This window comes from Apodemus sylvaticus, chromosome 8, assembly GCF_947179515.1.
Source record: "Apodemus sylvaticus chromosome 8, mApoSyl1.1, whole genome shotgun sequence".
NCBI lineage: Eukaryota > Metazoa > Chordata > Mammalia > Rodentia > Muridae > Apodemus > Apodemus sylvaticus.
The window spans coordinates 116,421,832-116,441,500 of NC_067479.1; the positions used below are offsets into that span (position 1 = coordinate 116,421,832).

The window sequence follows — 19,669 nt, forward strand, 5'->3', positions numbered from 1 at the left end:
AAGTGTGACAGAAACACCTGCCACTTGCTGGGCACATCCTGGGTACCTGTGAGCTCATAGTGCAAGGTACAAGTTGTCTCATTTAGGGCTACTAGACGCATGGTAAGAGAATAATATATATTTGCAGATATCCTTGCAAATATCTAGATGGAGTGGTCAAAATAATTTTAGTCCGGTAATCTATGCTCGACAGAACTCACATCCTGAAAGACCCTCAGTGCACAAGGGTCTTGGCCAAGAAAAGTTTCTTGTGATGACTGTGCAAGGGATGTGGTGGGGATTCTGGAACGCAGCAAGGGTCTGTGTTTTGAGGTGTTGGGTGTGTTTGCTCCTTGGAGATAATGAAGGGTGACTTGTTTTCAGTGAGTTTTGCCTTCCACACTCCCAATGGCCCTCCACCCTTCTGATAATATACTAGTTACAACCTGCTTGGGTGTGTCCTGTCAACCCCAAAAGGCATTGCTTGTTAGAGGAGAAGGTCAGTCATGATCTGCCTGCACCAACATACCACCCACCCAAGGCGCTCACACGTGGCTCAGTTCTCAGGGGCACTGGCTCCTCTCTTTCCTCGCCCCACTAACAAATGATGAAGGACGGGGTTCCCTCCTTACCTCTACCCTATCCGTGAGCAGAGAACAACTCTGACCTTCCATCCCCTCAAATGTGGTAGTTATAGTGTTGAAGCGCTACGTTCTCCTCAGAGCCTCCAGTCTCTGATTGCTCCTGACTGTGTGGTGCAGCTCCCACCTAGGGAATCTGTGGTAAGACCACTGAGGTAGGCTGGCTCAGCTGGGCCCTTAGTCCTCTTGAGCATGCGTCAACATTCTGAACAAAGCAGACAAAAAGCTTTCTTCTGGGTTGCTTAGCAGGTTTGCTACCAAGTCTCAAGAGTGTGACCATGGCTCCATTGAGCTGTTCCACTGTAACTACAGCCTGCTGCTTTCCCTTGTGTGTTCTTAGATGACCACAGCATCGGTGAGTTGGAAGAAGGCTCACGGGGCTAAGGGCCAGGCAGCATCCTGGTTCCCAACTGTAGACAGATGGGCTTCTGTAGTGCGCGGGACAATGAGCCATCAGTACACGGTGAATGGTGTCCTTGGAGCCGAGGGTATTTCTGGCACTCCGTACGTAGAAGTGTCAAATCCAGGCCCTCAAGGTGGCTCAGAGCGTACAGATGCTTGCAACCAAACTTGACAGCCTGAATTCTGTCCCCACGTGAAGGAAAGAGAACTGACCCCTGCAAGTGGCCCACTGACCTCCAAACATACACTGTGGGGTGGGGATTCATACACACACACAATTGTGCATTCACAGATACACACAAACATACACCATAGGGTGGGAGTTCATACACACACACACATACACACACACACACAATTGTACATTCACAGATACACACAAGCACACACCATGAGGTGAGGGTTCACACACACACACAATTGTACATTCACAGATACACATTAAATAAATAAATACACAAACAAATGACTAACTATAATTTTAAAGTCTCAAATATATACAAAGTTCACTTCCATACAGAGGTATGCCAAACCATATTTAGGTTTAGTTTCTAAAACTAAATAAATGGTCGTCAGTAAAAATCAATTGCTCTTGAATTGCATGTTGTTATCAACAAGTAGACGTGTGTCTGGCAGCAGTGATGGTGAGGAACGCTCTCCTTTCCTCACTGTGGGACCCTAGCCAGAGACAATGCATGTTTCTGGTTCGGCTTTAGATTTCATACTGTGTGGGATGCTCAGGATAAGAGTGAATTTAAACCATTGTGATACAGTTCACCCTTTGAAAGATCAATGGATTCCAGTAAATTTTCAGAGCTGTGTGGCCATCACCATAATCTCCCTTTAGGACATTTTTCTCAGTCCTAAAGGAAACTGCATGGCCACTAACAGCCACTTTCTTTCCACTAGCCCTGCCAGACAGCCTCAGACAGCCATGCCCTCATTTCTGACTCTGGAAATATAGTTTTACAGCTAGATATTGCCTGCAATTCCTAGTAACTAAAATCACGTGGTAAGTGTTGTCCTCAAAACTTGTGATTTGTGATGACATCCATTTCCTTCCTATATTCTCAGCTTCCCTTCCCCCATCCAGCACCTGCCTTTCCCACCAAATGTGGTCACAATCCTTCATCTAAAAACTGTTTATTCAGTGCCTGCTATGTCCTACAGCCTGTATTAGCTTGCGGGGTCACCCATGGCACAGAGCTGACTTCCTATCAGAGGATATTGCATGATTACCAGAAGATGCTGAGTCCTTGGGAAGGAGGGTATCAGGAAGCCAGCATCCAGGGAGGACTGTCACAGTGGGGTCTGGAACTCCTGAGGGGAATCTTCAAGGCGGTGGGGTACGCAAGACTTAATGGAGGCAACGACCCAAACAGGGCCTCACCCAGGAAGAATTTGAGCAAAGGATGTGTTTGAGGAATAACAAGCATGCTGGTAAGACACAAGTGGAGTGATGACACAATGGGACAAGGAGACAGATGTGGATGTCACATCTGGTTTTGAGCAGAGAGGTTATGTGGGCTGAATTTTATTTTAATAGTACCATTGTGACTGCCATGTGGAGGTGCAACCAAAACAGACTCAGGGACTCTGGTATCTTAGTCACAGAGCACTTCCCGTGTGTGCAATGGCCTGGGTTCAGTTCCCAGCACTTTAAGATAAATGGACTGTGCTGCAGACCTTGTAGAAGGCCACCCTGGGGCAGTAGTCTTCAGCTTTGGCTATGACTTGGGCAGCCTTACAAAACTGGTCTGGTTACAGAAGGCTAATTGCTAAGGTTACAAGGATTTTTCAAAGCTGTCTGGAGGCAGGGTGTGTGTGTGTGTGTGTGTGTGTGTGTGTGTGTGTGTGTGTGTTTCAACCTCCATTGACCACTAGAGTTTGGATCATTGGATTTGGTCCCGTGGATTTTACTTTGCAACTAGGAAAACAATACTTCACAGAAGACCCTGGCTGCAAATTGGCAAAACTATGCCTGGTAGTGGCCAGAGACAGCACAGCTGTAACAGTGGCTGAACTAGGGGACAGTGCTACAGACAGCTATAAACTGGGTGGACCCTAGCCAAAGCTCACTAGTCAAGCCAGCCACGAAGTTTACTCTGTCCTTTGGCTGAGTTCGATGTAAACTTCTGGGTGTGAGAAAGGGTTTCTCTCACTTAGGAGAAGGTCTGCTACTTGAGTCGATACAGAACAGAAGATTAAGGCCAGCACTCCAGCAAGCTGGTCTGTGATTCAGTTTTGAAGAATAATTGTGTCAGTAGCCAAGCATTGTATACAAAGCTGCTGACTAAAAGAATGAATGAATGAATGAATGAAGTTTGGACTGGTCGTATCCTGGTCAAATGACTCAAAGTAAAGGCCATATACTATTTCATAGTGTGTTATTTGTGGGAGGCTGTCAATAAGCTCAAGGGGTGGGGATCCTGGGGCTGCACATCCGAGCTGTTGGCATTTCTGAGAGATGAACAGAACATTGTTGTGTTGCGTCTGCACAAATGGAGCTTGTGGGGGGGGGTGATTTCTTGGAGCCGTGAGCTGAGGGTGATTCAGCAATCTCTGCTTATTGTTCAGAAAATAATAAGCTGACTAGGACTGTGGAATGAAAATACCAGGCAGAAGTGCCCTTCCCCCAGCAGGAAACGGATGCTAGCTAAAACATTGCATCTTTTTTTTTCTTTCTTTTTCTCTTTTCTTTCTTGAACTGAAGGGGATGTAAAAAATCTTTGAGAAGATTCAGGGGAAGCAATAATGCCCCATTCTCAATGAGCAGATGATTTAGACACACACACACACACACACACACACAGAGGCAGCCTATGAAAACTTACTCCATCAAGCAGGAAGCAAAGCCTCTCCAGCCTCGGTGAATACCCAGAGTTCCCTGGACCTCTACTGGGTAGTGCTCAGTAGGCCTGACAACTAGGGTCTGTAATGTTTTAAAATCTTTGTCACATCCTGCACATGTGACAGGAGCTCAGAAAATTATTGAATGATAACTACACCTTGTTTGCTCTCAAGATAGCCTCTTGAGACCATGGCAAGAACCCCAAACCTAGTTTCTTACTCCCTGTGCCCCAAAATCAAACATAATGGGTCCACCTAGCAGAATAAATCAGGTGAAATTATGGGCTCTTAAGCTCACAGAGTGACTCGTGACTAAAGAAGGCATTAGTCACTCCTTGTGATTTTCACTTGTGCTTTTCACTGTGGTAGCAACAATTCAATACAGAATATTTAGGTATTTATTCTGGCTTGGGGTCATGAGGCATGAGGCCTCTTGGTGGCATCACCTTCCCCAGGTCATTGTGACACGGACTTTCTAGTAGGACCAGAAATTCAAGCCAGCACTTACTAAACTTAAACATCCAGGGAAAAAAGTAACAGAAAGTTATGTCTCCAAGTACCTTCCAAAAGCTTCTTTCCCTTCTAAGCTACTTCCCCAATCCCACCCCAGCTCCACCCAGCCCAGCTCCACCCAGCCCAGCTCCGCCCATCCCAGCTCCACCCAGCCCAGCTCCACCCACCCCAGCTCCGCCCAGCCCAGCTCTGCCCAGCCCAGCTCCTCCCAGCCCAGCTCCACTCACCCCAGCTCCATCCACCCCAGTTCCGCCCAGCCCAGCTCCACCCACCCCAGCTCCGCCCAGGCCAGCTCCGCCCAGCCCACCTCCACTCAGCCCAGCTCCACCCACCCCAGCTCCACCCACCCCAGCTCCGCCCAGGCCAGCTCCGCCCAGCCCACCTCCACTCAGCCCAGCTCCACCCAGCCCAGCTTTCCCATTTAATCGTTAACCAGCTCTCTCAGTGTTAAAATAAATAACCTATTTCCCATTTAGGGTTCCAGTTTTTCCTCATGATTTAACACAGTGAACTACCTTATAAATTTGTACCTAATATTACTGAAAATTATCCAGATAGCAGGTTGTTGAAAGTCAACAGGCTATGCAAGCCTGTGAATAGATAGATACACACGAGACATGAGACCCTGTCAACAAATTTGCTGGTAAGAGGATGGCCAAATCGCCAGGCACTATCAAACATGGGCCCTGTGGAAGAAGGGGCAGAGACTATAGATTTCAGACATATTTTTTGAAGATATTATACTAGGGGTTGAACCCAGGGTTTTCTGCGTATTACAGCTGCTCTTCCACTGAGATCATAGCTAGCTTTTGTTTTTGTTTTTGTTTTTGTTTTTGTTTTTGTTTTGGGGGTGGCGGAGCATGGGGAGATCTAACCACTAGAAGCCAGGCTGGAATTCAGGATTCCTCTCTTGGCCCCAAGCGTGCTGGGATTATAGGCAAGTGTAGCCATGCTGTCTGAAGTCTGCCCACGGGAATATTGCGAGGCAGTCTGCTTCGGTTTACCTTTTGCATTCAAGAAGTAGATAACTGTATTCAGAGAATAAATTTGTTTTCATCTTCAGGGAATTTTCAGAGCAAGACTGTTTCCCCCTTAAGAAGATGCTACTTTTATCTCTGGGTTTAAAACCTACAGGTGCCCCCAGTGGGTTCTGGCACAGCAGAGCCAGCATTCAGATCAGTGGATACCATGTCCATGATAGAACAACAAAGTTATGTTTATTTCTTTGCTGGAGATTATAACTCTCTCAGGTACTTCAGTCTACTCTTCCAAAGCACTGGGGCGGGGGCAGGAGTGGGGCTGTTTGTAGCTATTTCACCATCAAACACCTTTAGAAATCAATGATAAAGCACGCACATCCGTGCAAGCCCTTTGTTGTCCATTCTTGTTGGATGATTTACACACTTGTGCCTCCTTGAGTCACCTAACCACAATTACACAATTACAGGCTTCTGGCGGGGCTGAGTGGTACTTTCGTTCCTCTGGGCTCATTTAATTCTCCTAACAGGAGGAGTGTGTTTCCAGACCTCCACCCTCTACCCTCACCCTCACTGCTGTCCTGGACATTTGCTATTTACTAAGTTTTCCTTGCCTTGGCAGGGACAGTGCCTCTACTGACCACCAGGTGGCAGTAGAGGAAGTCTGAGGGGCCTATGAGTCACTGGTGTCCAGTCATAGCCCTTGTCCTTTAGAGTCAGTGTCCAGCCCACCTCTCTGCTGGCTGAGGAGCCTGGTCAATCGGAGATGAGCGCCCATGTCGAGATGAGGAAGGAGGAGGCACTGTGGGTGCGATGTCGTCCTAGTCCGCCTCAGAACCTCGGATGGGTCCGTGATTTCTCTATCCCTGTGTGATTTGACCAAGTGTCTGATGTTTCGATCTGTGCGATGGTGCAGCCCGTGCAGCAGATGGTCTTAGAGTGACTGCCTTCTTCGCTTGCTTGCTTCAGTGGTTTCACAGCCCACTCTGACCCCAAGAGCGTCTCTCCTACACTGTTGACCTAGTTCTCAAAGCAGAAATAACATTTTTATCAGACTCTACCAAAGCCCTCCACCATGGAAAGGGAGCAACTGCCACAGGCTTCAGGACACGTAACACAGTAACTGGTAAAGCAGATCTTTTCCCGTCACAGAAATGGTCTCCTGACTCTCTTCAGTCTCCCTGGCTGTTACGTTAGAGCAGCAGCAGCCGTGCTCCTTCCCACATGCTGTGGTGACATTGCCTATGAGGGAGCAGGAAAACAAGGGATGGTCAAGGAAAGGAAGGAGGCAGCATTGGACATGGCGCAGGTTAGAGCAAAGACGAGCAGGGGCTGGGGGCTGTTGCTCAGTGGGGGAACACTTGCGTAGCCGTTGGCACTACACACACTCACATATACCAGAGACGAGCCCTAGAAGGAGATGCTTGAACATAATGGTGCATTCCTATCATCTTAGCACTCAGGAGGCAGAGGCAGGGGGACCACCACAAGCTCAAGGCCAACCTGAGCAATATAGGGAGACTCTGACACCCTCATCTTCTTGTGATCCGCCATTAGCCACAGTAAGGGAGTCTTCATTACAACCACAGGCACTGTTGCCTTATCTTCATTCCTGAAGGGAAAACACTTGACTGCTGTGAACCTGAAGGCTTTGTCCTTCCACAGCCCTTTGCCCCCTGTGGGACTGAGTCTCCAGTCATTCCCAGGACAGGGACTGTCGGAGAGTTGTCATTGAACCAAACGTATGGAGCCTAAACAGTCACCAAAGCCACGTGAATGTCGGACAGATGATGGCCGGCCTTTGCAGCAGACGCACTGCCCGGTTCTGGGGTGCCTATCAAGGGTTCAGAATGAAGTGGAAATGCTCTCTCGATGGAGCTGGAGTTCTTGAGGCCTCAGAAGGACTTTTGTCTCTCTGCAAATGAACCCCACCCCCGTGGGTCCAAATGAAAGTTCTTAGCCACAGTCCAGGCATGGTGGTACACGCTTGTAATAGCCAGCATTCGGGAGGCTGAGGAAGGAGGATTACACATTAAAGACTAACCCTGAACTACAAAAGCGAGGCCCTGAATAAACTACTCAGCACCATTCTGGCCCAGAATGCACTGTGTAGCCCAGGCTGCCCTCAAACTCATCGAAATCCTCCTGTCTCAACCTCTTGACTACTAGGTTTTCAGGCATGCCTTGCTGAGAAAGTTGATAAGAAAGCAAACTCTTCTTTGAGCTTCCCATGAGCAGTGGGAATGGACAAACATGGCATCCATAAGTGATGCTGGTTCTCAGACTGTCATCAACATAGCTGTCCCGGCTAGCACCAGAGCTGATACCTCCTCCTCCGTGCTCCACCTCATAAAAGCATCCACTGTGCTCATCCCTCCCAGGCAGTGGTTGGCTTGATTTAACCCTAGGTTGTTTTTCCTGTGGCCCCACAAAGTGCTGAGTTCCATACGCATGCACAGCTCTGGAGAAGACCATCCCCAGGGAATCGTGTGATGAGGTGGGACTGAAGTTCTGGGACGAGTGATACCTGATGGGTTGTCAGACACGACACACTACTGAAGTCGTGCGGAAAATTCTAGAGCTCAGAGTTGGGGGGAGAGCTCGGTGGCTAAGCACTTGCTGCACACTGGTAAGGATGTGAGTTCAGATCCCCAATAACTAAGTAAATCCTCTACCCGGTGCATTGGTCATGGTGGTCTGTTAGTAATTACAGCCTTGAAAGGCAGAGACGGGATTCCTACACAAGTTAGCAGTACTGGCCATTGAATGAGCTCTGGGTTCAACTGAGAGACTCAGTCTTAATGGATAACATAGAAGAGTAATCAACGATGATTCCCTATCTACCTCAGTTAACACACACACACACACACACACACACACACACACACAGGGGAAAATAAATCCAGAGTTCATTGAAGGGTAATAGTAACAAACCATACTACATGCTAAGTACTACTAAACTACTGGGGTACTAATTTACAGTGCACCATTAATGGTATAGTAACAGTGATGCCATCCAATGATACCACATGGCACAGTGTTGCTCATACTGCACAACAAAAGCTACTATCACTCTATCACTGAAGAAGAGTGTACTCAGTAGCACTAGAGGGGCAGGGGTTGGGGCTAGCATGAGGTTCATGATGTTGACCCCAGTTTTATGAATTTTAGTAAGAATGTTTTCTTGCTCTAAGTCTGTTCAGATTACATTTCTGCACAATGTATGTCCAGTCAGTCAGAATTTTGAAGATAAAGAAACGTTTAAGTTGATGGTGTCGCAAGATTGCAACTGGGATTTAATGACTCCAGTAAGGAGATTTTTAAAAAAATCTATTAGGCCACACTGGGGTTATTGTGTGAATCTGGGAGCTGTCAATCCGGTGGCAACTGTGTTGGAATCTACTCGTGCGAAAGAGGGTGTTGGCCAGAGGTCACCAAGGAAGTGTTGAGGGCCCAGTGGAGGGGTGTGGGCAGAGCTGTAAGAGCCCTTTCCTCTCTCTCAGGTGCCGGCTCAGGTGGCGTGTGTCCCGTAGGGCACAGGTAGTTTCCCCTCACTGTGCCATTATTCAGCATAGATTTCTGTACACATGCTCTGTGTCGGGGCGAGGAAAGTAAGAGGAGCAGGTCGCGCCATCAGACCTTCCGGTCTGACAGGAAACGGGAGACAGTGGAGAGCCAAAGAGAGCCACATTGGGAGGGTGGTTCGTGTGTTTCGTTGCCTGCAGGCGGCCTCCGCTCCCACCACAAGCCCGGGCCACATAGCCCAGCTGGGTGCTGCATCTCACCTACGAATCCCTGCACACCCTCTAACTCTCAGCTGCAGCCTTGTGAAGAAACAGTGAGGCCTCAGCCCGCCTCTCCCTTTACAGTGAAAGAAACGCCAGCGCTTGGAAGTCGCCAGGCCAGCACCCAGCAGTGCTGACACTTGAGCCCAGGACTTAGGCTGCAACTCTAGTCAAGAGACATGCGCTGCTATTGTCCTACACTGGACACAGACCTCACCCAGGAAATGCTTCCAGAAACATGGAGGACTCCGCCCCGCGGGTCCCAGCCGCCCCAGTGCAGCCCCCAGCACCCTTTCCCGGCTTGCAGGCTGCGTCTGCCATTGACCCTGGGCCCCGTCCCCGGCCAGAGTGTCAGTCTTTCATTTAATCGTTAGATTTCATAAATGAACTGGGGAAGGCAGAAAGCAGCTCTGACAAGAGGAGTTACAGTCAGGTGAGGGGTTGGTTTTTAAGAGCGCGAGTCATCCTGAATCTTGTTCCATTGAGGCTGAGGCTGAGGCTGCTCTGCAGTGCGCACTGAGGAGTTCTGCATCGGAGATGCTCAAACCGCTCGGTCACTTGCAGGAAAATGTTCCATCCGTAGTTTGGCTAATCTCTTAAAAACAAACCAAAAAACCCACTGTTTTAAAAGAATAATTATAGAATGAAGCCAGAGATGAAAATCAAGGTTTTACTACCTTGTGTGTGCCATAAGAGCCCTTCAACCCCCAGTTCTAAGTTAGAGTGAGCAATCTTGGTTCAAGTTAATAAAAACATAATAAACCTTGGAACATTAAGAACAAATTAAGTCAGATGGGCTTAGAAAGAATGTAAGTGCTGGCAGATGGGGAGGAGTGCTGGAGGACGGGGAGGAGTGCTGGAGGACGGGGAGGAGTGCTGGCAGATGGGGAGGAGTGCTGGAGGACGGGGAGGAGTGCTGGAAGATGGGGAGGAGTGCTGGAGGATGGGGAGGAGTGCTGGAGGATGGGGAGGAGTGCTGGAGGACAGGGAGGAGTGCTGTGAGGAGGGGGAGGAGTGCTGTGAAGATGGGGAGGAGTGCTATGAGGATGGGGAGGAGTGCTGGAGGCTAGGGAGGAGTGCTGTGAGGATGGGGAGGAGTGCTGGAGGCTAGGGAGGAGTGCTGTGAGGATGGGGAGGAGTGCTGGAGGACGGGAGGAGTGCTGGAGGCTGGGGAGGAGTGCTATGAGGATGGGGAGGAGTGCTGGAGGCTGGGGAGGAGTGCTGGAGGATGGGGAAGAGTGCTGGAGGAGGGGGAGGAGTGCTGGAGGCTGGGGAGGAGTGCTGTGAGGATGGGGAGGAGTGCTGGAGGATGGGGAGGAGTGCTGTGACGATGGGAAGGGGTGCTGGAGGATAGGGAGTCTTCTAAACTCATGAACCCACTGCAGCTATGGTGACTTGCACAAACTCTAGCTAGCAAGATCAGTCAACATGCCAACCGGCAGCACTAACTGGACTTATTTGATTTCAAAGAAAGAAAGCAAGGGGGGCAGGGATGGAGGAAGGAAGAAGACACAGACATGAGGAGGGCGGCGCGTGTGTTGGGATAGGTGAGGATGTTGTCGAAGAATAAATAAAATATATTTAATAAGTAAATGAAATCATGGCTCTCAGGAGGCAGAAGCAGGAAGATCTCTGTGAGTTTGAAGCCAGCCTTGCCCACATCACAAGTTCCAAGCCTGACAGTGCCACATAGTAAGACGCCATCTCCAAGAAGAAGTCAAGTGCATGTTGTAATGTCTGCTGTTTTGTCTCTTTGTAGGGAATGCCAGTGCAGAGGAGGACCCAGCATGACCACTGACCTATGACTCCTAACAGTATGACAGGTATCTATGTGTCCTTTCTTGATTTTCATTGTGTGTCTTCATCGGTGTGCACACAAAGTGAAGTACTGGGGTCCTAAAGCCGACCTGTGAATCTTAGCAGCAGTTATTTCCAAGCTATTAGGTATTATTACTCTCTCTTCCTCAGAAATGATGTCATTACCAGGACAGTGACCTAGAGGAGATGCTAATTTCAGTGAGAGGCTAGTGTTCAGTCCTCCTGGGATCACCCCTATGCACTTAAGTCTTGATTCTTCAAAGTCTTACAGATTTACATAACAAATGATTCTGCAGCCTTAGTGACCACAAGTCAGTATATCTTCCCCAACGAGAACTGCCCGTCCCATCAGCAGTAAATGCAAACCCAGCATGTGGAAATCACATTTGGCGTAAATAAGCTATGAAACCCTTAGGAGGGCCAGAGAGAGCCAGGACACCCGACAAGCTGCCAGCGCCTGAGTCCCGCACATAGGAAGGCCCAGGCACTGAGCAAACACCAAAGACAGAAACGTTTAAGTATAAGCAGACCCAGCATGCTCTGGTTCCCTCCGAAGCTAATGGCCCTCAATTATCAATGGCCACTGGAAAGAAGGGATAAAGGTTAGGACATCCAGAGATTTTGATTTAGAAAGAGATGTTAGAAAACTAAATTTTTAAATAAAATACCCAAATTTTAAAATATCTACATTTAACTTAGGAACTATCAAAGATTCACGGACCAAAATGTGTCTGCTGACCAAAATCAACCCCTGTGCTCTCCGAGCATGGCCCGGGCTCTCTGCCTTCCAGCTTAGATCCAAGCCAGAGCCTGGCCTCTTAGTTGCTATGGCAGCAACGAAGCCCACACTCCTCTGCACATCAGGAAACAGCCTGGCTTTCGGGTATTTGCTCATGACACTTCCCCACCTAGAATGGACCAGATGGCCAGTCAGTTCCTTTGAGAATCCATTATCTAATACACCTGAGAACCCAGAGCAACTGTGATCAAACCATTGTCAACAGGGCATCGTACCCTGGTTCCCTACCCACCAGGACTTGAACTCTTGATTTGGCAAAAGACAGAGCACCTGGGCGAAAGGTTCGCACCTGTAAGAACAAGGACCCAGAATTCCATGCGCTCTCCACAGCTTACTTCATATCAGAAAACACCACTCCTACATCCGTTCCGCTTCCGACAGGGTCCGGTTCCTCTTCACGCGTCTCACCCACTTCTGTGCAGAAAACATGCTCACGCCATGGGAAATTAGCGTGATTCCATCTCAGTCACAGCTTCCACATGCCCGAGGGTCTGAAAGGCAGCCCTGGGCAGAAAGAGTGGCAACCTTTGTCTCTGTTCCTACATATATGTCTGTTTCTAGATATATGTGAAAGCGCACAGGCAAGAGACAGCAGGTCATAGCGCTGCAAACAGGGACGCTGTTCCTGTCAGAGAAAGTCAGAGTGGTCTCCTGAGGTACACGGCGATAGCCCTGTATTCACCATAAGTTGCCCCTGAAAATGCTTCCAAAGGAAGGGACTCCAGAGAACAGACACGCTGAGACATAGAAATAGTTTCATTTAATGTGAATGTGGATAATAATATATTTGCTTGCTGTGGGGAGGCAGATAAGTAATCATTCATCCATTTGCCTCTAGAACAAAAATTGGCAATATTGATTGATTGTTGCATGGTTGGTTGGTTGATTGAGAATTCATGTGATCTCTGGTTATAAAGGGCAGTGAAGAGACATTCTGCTTCTATAATCCATTTAGAGTCTTATCATGGGTCCCCCCATCCTGCCACCACAGCATGAAAAGACTTAAACTGTACTTTACTAAATAGGCTTGACTGTTTTCTAGTGAAACTCCACCTACAAATGAGGCAGAAAGCCGGTTTTGGCCATGGGTTGTCTTTGCTGGGCCTCTCTGTAGAGCTCCCAGGAGGCCTGGAGGCTTGTTCTAGCTTCAGCTCACCTCCGTGTTGACAGAACCCGAGGCTGGGGCTCAGCGCAGAGCTAGGGCTGCCAGAGACAGAGTAAGCCAGCTCTCCACCTTGCAGGCTGAGCTGCCTCCTAGTGGGAGGGATCGGCCTAACTTCCAATGTGCTTTGTCTCCAGAGACTCAGGCAGCTGCACTCACAGAAGAGCCCGCTCCACAGATAGGCTGTGTGTGTGAATGGGCTCAAATAAGAAAATCATTGCATTAGAGGTTTTAATTGTGTGTGAAATGAAGCAGTTCCTTTTCTCCCTCTCCTTCACTGCAGGCATCAGCCATAGCATCATTTTAACCTAAAGGGAGACCACAGTAAAGATGAAAGCCATTGGAACCAGGCTTACTCTAGGTGCATAATTTAAACGCCAAGTATGCATTCTTTCTCTTCAGAAAATACAACCAGTACCATGGCTGTTAAGCATTAAAGAACATCAATTAACTGTTATGAGGAGACAGTCAGTGTTGAATGGGTTAGGAAGGACGAGCCTGCTTTCTAACAGCGAGCCAGCATGTCACACAAACCAGTGCTTCTCACCCAGCCTTGCTAACGCTGCTACCCTTTATTGCGGTTCCTCATGTTGTGGTGACCTTCAGCCATAAAATTATTTTTGCTGCTACTTCCTAACTATAAATTTGCTACTTTTAGGAATAGTAATGCATATATCTAGCGTGTGGGATATCTGATATGTGACCGCTGTGAAGGGTGTGTTCAACCCCCCAAAGGGGTCACGACCCACAGGTTTAAAAGCAGTGCTGTGGAGGCTTTCTCAGCTACAAAGCTTGTGAAATATATGTATTTTGAATGTATTTGATGAAAATGCGTTTGTTTTCTGGGGTTAACATCAGCTGTTGGAGCTGGGTCTTGCCAAAACCTCATCTCATTGGGTTCCCTAATCTGAAATTAGGACTATATGATATCACTCACTGAATAATTCTTAACGAGGAAGGTAAGAAAATACCTACATAAGATATTTTATTGATTGGGCATTAAGCTCTATTTCCAGGCAATCTGAGGGAATGATCTAGACATTTATGACACCGTAATGAGCTTTATTTTGAGTGAAGCCATGGTCCACAGTCCAAGGGGATTGGTCCTAAGATATGAACACTTAACATTCCTAACGGCAAATCGAAAAGCTTTGTGGCCTTGTTTAACAAACCGAGAACCTAGACTCTGACTGTTGCTGAGGTCACAGTAGCCGAGATTCGTAGCATCTGTGTAGAGCCTCTCTCCATGAGACTGGGATGAGCATCCAGGCAGTGTGGTGCTCGTGGGCCGCCCTCCTGGGGAGCATACATCCCTGGTTTCATGGCTTCACCAGTACATCTTCCCTCTGGCTGTGCGTTCCTTCTACCTCAGCGGCATTTTGTTTGTTTTCTTCATCTGTTTCCCTTTAAGATTGTTATTACTGAGGTTCCCGGCACAGGGCTGCTGCAGTGATTCCCTGGGCCTGCAACAGTGGGACGAGTGTTGCCCTCCGTGTGAAGTTTTTTGACATAGCTTTGTTTGTTTTTATTCCTCCTGGAGTTGAGCATTTTGTACATGTTTATTGGCCACTCACGTGAAGCTTCCTTTCTGCACTTGTTACTCATTTTCCATTGTTTCTTGGCCTTTTCCATTATCTGTGTTATTCCTATACTAACGATATCACCTAAAGCAATCACTCAGTTTCCCCAAATATGATCCATGTGCCCCCACCTCACACACTGCCTCCCAGACCAAGCCACTGCACCAGCAATCTTCCTCTGTGGAAATGAGAACTCCGTTTTTCATTCCCTTTGAGCACAGAGCCCTAACACACCTCTCCCACTGGCATGGTATAAACCCCAAGTTAGCAAAATGAACATCTTCTTTGGGGTTTTACCACTTCGAAAAGCAAAGGAAAAGAAAGTTGGACAAGTCTATCATTTTATATTTTCAACCTGCTGCATGCAAGGCATAGAGGGATAAAAATCTCCACATGGTGTCCACTCTAAAGAAGAGACCAGAACCTCAATTCATCTTCTGCATTCTTCACCATAAGCAGGAAAAACACCAAGAAAGCATAGAAAGTCCTTCAGTGTGCGCCAGCAGAGGGAGACCCTGGGCCTGAGGCCACCGCCAGCACGAGAGGATAAAAGGAACAAAAAAGAGAAATACGGAGCAGAACGTAAGGGAGGGTTTCTACACAGCTATGAAATCAACCATTCCTCAAACCAGAAACAAATGCTTCACTTTTATTTGGAGGGCTGCCCCTCCAGAGAGACATTGGAGAGAAGCTGAGCTCTAACCTCCCCTCCGCACTCAGAAAGGAAAGTGCTGCTGGGAATCACTCTCTCCTGGTGGGCTGTGCACACAAGGCTGTGGAGCCACAGAGCTCCCTGGTGCAAATGGCGACCAGTTTAGTGGTTCCTCGAAAATTGGACATTGTACTACCAGAAGACCCAGCTATATTTCTCCTGGACATATACTCAGAGGATTCTGCCGCATGTAATAAGGACACATGCTCCATTATGTTCATAGCTACCTTATTTAAAATAGCCAGAAGCTGGAAAGAACCCAGATGGCCCTCAACAGAGGAATGGATACAGAAAATGTGGTACATTTACACAATGGACTACTACTCAGCTATTAAAAACAATGAATTTATGAAATTCTTAAGCAAATAGATGGAACTAGAAAAAATCATCCTGAGTGAGGTAACCTAATCACAAAAGAATACACATGGTATGCACTCACTGATAAGTGAATATTAGTCCAGAAACCTGGAATACCCAAGACATAATTCACAGAGAAAATGAAGGTCAGGAAGAAGGAAGAACAAAGTATGGATACTCTGAGCCTTTTGAGAAGGAGGAACAAAATACCCACAGGAGGAGATACAGAGATAAAATGTGGAACAGAGACCGAGGGAAAGACCATCCAGAGACTGCCCCTCCTAGGGATTCATCCCCTATACAGTTACAAAACCCAGACACTATTGTGGATGCCAACAAGTGCTTGCTGACAGGAGCCTGATATAGTTTTCACCTGGGAGGTTCTGACAGTGCCTGACAATACAGAGGGGGACACTCTCAGCCAATCATTGAACTGAGCACAAGGTCCCCAATGGAGGAGCTAGAGAAAGGACCCAAGGAGCTGAAGGGGGTTGCAGCGCCATAGGAGGAACAACAATTTGAGCCACCCAGTACCCCCAGAGCTCCCAGGGACTAAGCCATCAACCAAAGAGTACACATGGGGGTATCCATGGCTCCAGATGCATATGCAGCAGAGGATGGCCTTGTTGAACATCAAAGGGAGGAGAGGCCCTTGGTCCTGAGAAGACTAGATTCCCCAGTATAGGGGATGCCAGGACAGGGAAGCAGGAGTGGGTGGGTTGGTGAGCATGGAGGGGGAATGGGTTAGGGGATTTTTGGGAGGGAGGACGAGGAAAGGGGACAACATTTGAAATGTAAATAAAGAATATATCTAATAAAAAATAAGTTGGAGGCTATGGACTTTTTCAGTCTAAGCAAGGACCTGGCCCCTGTACTCTCATCACCTGCCTGTCCCTTCCCTTCCTTCCTCTCTTAACTTCCTTGCAGAAACTGTAGAAGGGTCAGGACTTTCTGAAAGAAACCGGGTATGAAATTTCCATTTCCAGTCAGACCAGCAAGAACCTCTTTTCAAATCTCCAAATCTGATCTACACACACACACACATACCTATATGTGTGTGCTTAAGTTAGTATATGTATATGTATGTATACGTATATATGTATAAGGAAAATATATATATCATCCGTAATACCTACTGAATCTTCCTTAATCTATGCTTTTAGTGTTTGGCTTTTTCCTAACTCTCCCATAGCCCATTCTGCCTCCAGCTCTCTCTCCCTTAACCCCGTGTTAGCATCACTGCCCCACTGACATCCTGCTGTAACCCGTGTTACCATCACTGCCCCACTGACATCCTGCTGTAACCTGTGTTACCATCACTGCCCCACTGACATCCCGCTGTAACCCGTGTTACCATCACTGCCCCGTGACATCCTGCTGTAACCGGTGTTACCATCACTGCCCCGTGACATCCTGCTGTAACCGGTGTTACCATCACTGCCCCACTGACATCCCGCTGTAACCTGTGTTACCATCACTGCCCCACTGACATCCTGCTGTAACCTGTGTTACCATCACTGCCCCACTGACATCCTGCTGTAACCCGTGTTACCATCACTGCCCCACTGACATCCTGCTGTAACCCGTGTTACCATCACTGCCCCACTGACATCCCGCTGTAACCCGTGTTACCATCACTGCCCCACTGACATCCTGCTGTAACCTGTGTTACCATCACTGCTTCACTGACATCCTGCTGTAACCCGTGTTACCATCACTGCCCCACTGACATCCTGCTGTAACCCGTGTTACCATCACTGCCCCACTGACATCCCGCTGTAACCCGTGTTACCATCACTGCCCCACTGACATCCTGCTGTAACCTGTGTTACCATCACTGCTTCACTGACATCCTGCTGTAACCTGTGTTACCATCACTGCCCTACTGACATCCCGCTGTAACCCGTGTTACCATCACTGCCCCACTGACATCCCGCTGTAACCCGTGTTACCATCACTGCCCCACTGACATCCCACTGTAACCTGTGTTACCATCACTGCCCCACTGACATCCTGCTGTAACCCGTGTTACCATCACTGCCCCACTGACATCCTGCTGTAACCCGTGTTACCATCACTGCCCCACTGACATCCCGCTGTAACCCGTGTTACCATCACTGCCCCACTGACATCCCACTGTAACCTGTGTTACCATCACTGCCCCACTGACATCCTGCTGTAACCCGTGTTACCATCACTGCCCCACTGACATCCTGCTGTAACCCGTGTTACCATCACTGCCCCACTGACATCCCGCTGTAACCCGTGTTACCATCACTGCCCCACTGACATCCTGCTGTAACCGGTGTTACCATCACTGCCCCACTGACATCCCGCTGTAACCTGTGTTACCATCACTGCTTCACTGACATCCTGCTGTAACCCGTGTTACCATCACTGCCCCACTGACATCCTGCTGTAACCCGTGTTACCATCACTGCCCCACTGACATCCCGCTGTAACCTGTGTTACCATCACTGCTTCACTGACATCCTGCTGTAACCCGTGTTACCATCACTGCCCCACTGACATCCCGCTGTAACCTGTGTTACCATCACTGCCCCACTGGCATCCTGCTATAACCTGTGTTACCATCACTGCCCCACTGGCATCCTGCTGTAACCCGTGTTACCATCACTGCCCCACTGACATCCTGCTGTAACCGGTGTTACCATCACTGCCCCACTGACATCCTGCTGTAACCTGTGTTACCATCACTGCCCCACTGACATCCCGCTGTAACCTGTGTTACCATCACTGCTTCACTGACATCCTGCTGTAACCCGTGTTACCATCACTGCCCCACTGACATCCTGCTGTAACCCGTGTTACCATCACTGCCCCACTGACATCCTGCTGTAACCTGTGTTACCATCACTGCTTCACTGACATCCTGCTGTAACGCGTGTTACCATAACTGCCCCACTGACATCCTGCTGTAACCCGTGTTACCATCACTGCCCCACTGACATCCCGCTGTAACCTGTGTTACCATCACTGCTTCACTGACATCCTGCTGTAACCCGTGTTACCATCACTGCCCCACTGACATCCCGCTGTAACCTGTGTTACCATCACTGCCCCACTGACATCCTGCTATAACCTGTTTTACCATCACTGCCCCACTGGCATCCTGCTGTAACCCGTGTTACCATCACTGCCCCACTGACATCCTGCTGTAACCGGTGTTACCATCACTGCCCCACTGACATCCTGCTGTAACCGGTGTTACCATCACTGCCCCACTGACATCCTGCTGTAACCCGTGTTACCATCACTGCCCCACTGACATCCCGCTGTAACCTGTGTTACCATCACTGCCCCACTGACATCCCGCTGTAACCCGTGTTACCATCACTGCCCCACTGACATCCTGCTGTAACCTGTGTTACCATCACTGCCCCACTGACATCCCGCTGTAACCTGTGTTACCATCACTGCCCCACTGACATCCCGCTGTAACCTGTGTTACCATCACTGCCCACTGACATCCTGCTGTAACCTGTGTTACCATCACTGCCCCACTGACATCCTGCTGTAACCTGTGTTACCATCACTGCCCCACTGACATCCTGCTGTAACCTGTGTTACCATCACTGCCCCACTGACATCCTGCTGTAACCCGTGTTACCATCACTGCCCCACTGACATCCTGCTGTAACCTGTGTTACCATCACTGCCCCACTGACATCCTGCTGTAACCTGTGTTACCATCACTGCCCCACTGACATCCTGCTGTAACCTGTGTTACCATCACTGCCCCACTGACATCCTGCTGTAACCTGTGTTACCATCACTGCCCCACTGACATCCTGCTGTAACCTGTGTTACCATCACTGCTTCACTGACAATATCCCATCATCCCCACTATCACCATTCCAATCAACCCATCTCAGCCTCATCTGCTCTAAGCAATAGCTGTCCAGGGTCCCTCTACTTGGTTTCTGCTAACAGACATAAAAAAAAAAAATACCATAACCCAATAAGGTTCTATTAAGATAGGATATGCCCTCTGCTAGGTTTTCTCAGATGCTACTGAAGTACACATACATAGGTTAAGCTCCTTCAAAAAAATTCAATATAATCTTCCCCAA

At 48.5% G+C, this 19,669-nt stretch overlaps 1 protein-coding gene across 4 annotated transcripts in view; it reads left to right on the forward strand.

Annotated features, from left to right (window-relative positions):
• Positions 1-19,669, forward strand: part of Thrb (thyroid hormone receptor beta) — a 337,372-nt gene that overhangs the window by 231,204 nt on the left and 86,499 nt on the right. For all 4 annotated transcript variants that reach the window (XM_052190378.1, XM_052190377.1, XM_052190380.1 and 1 more), the window contains exon 3: positions 10,907-10,970. In XM_052190378.1, the coding sequence (XP_052046338.1) occupies positions 10,949-10,970 (22 nt within the window). In that variant the 5' untranslated portion in view covers positions 10,907-10,948. The remainder of the gene's footprint in view (positions 1-10,906; positions 10,971-19,669) is intronic.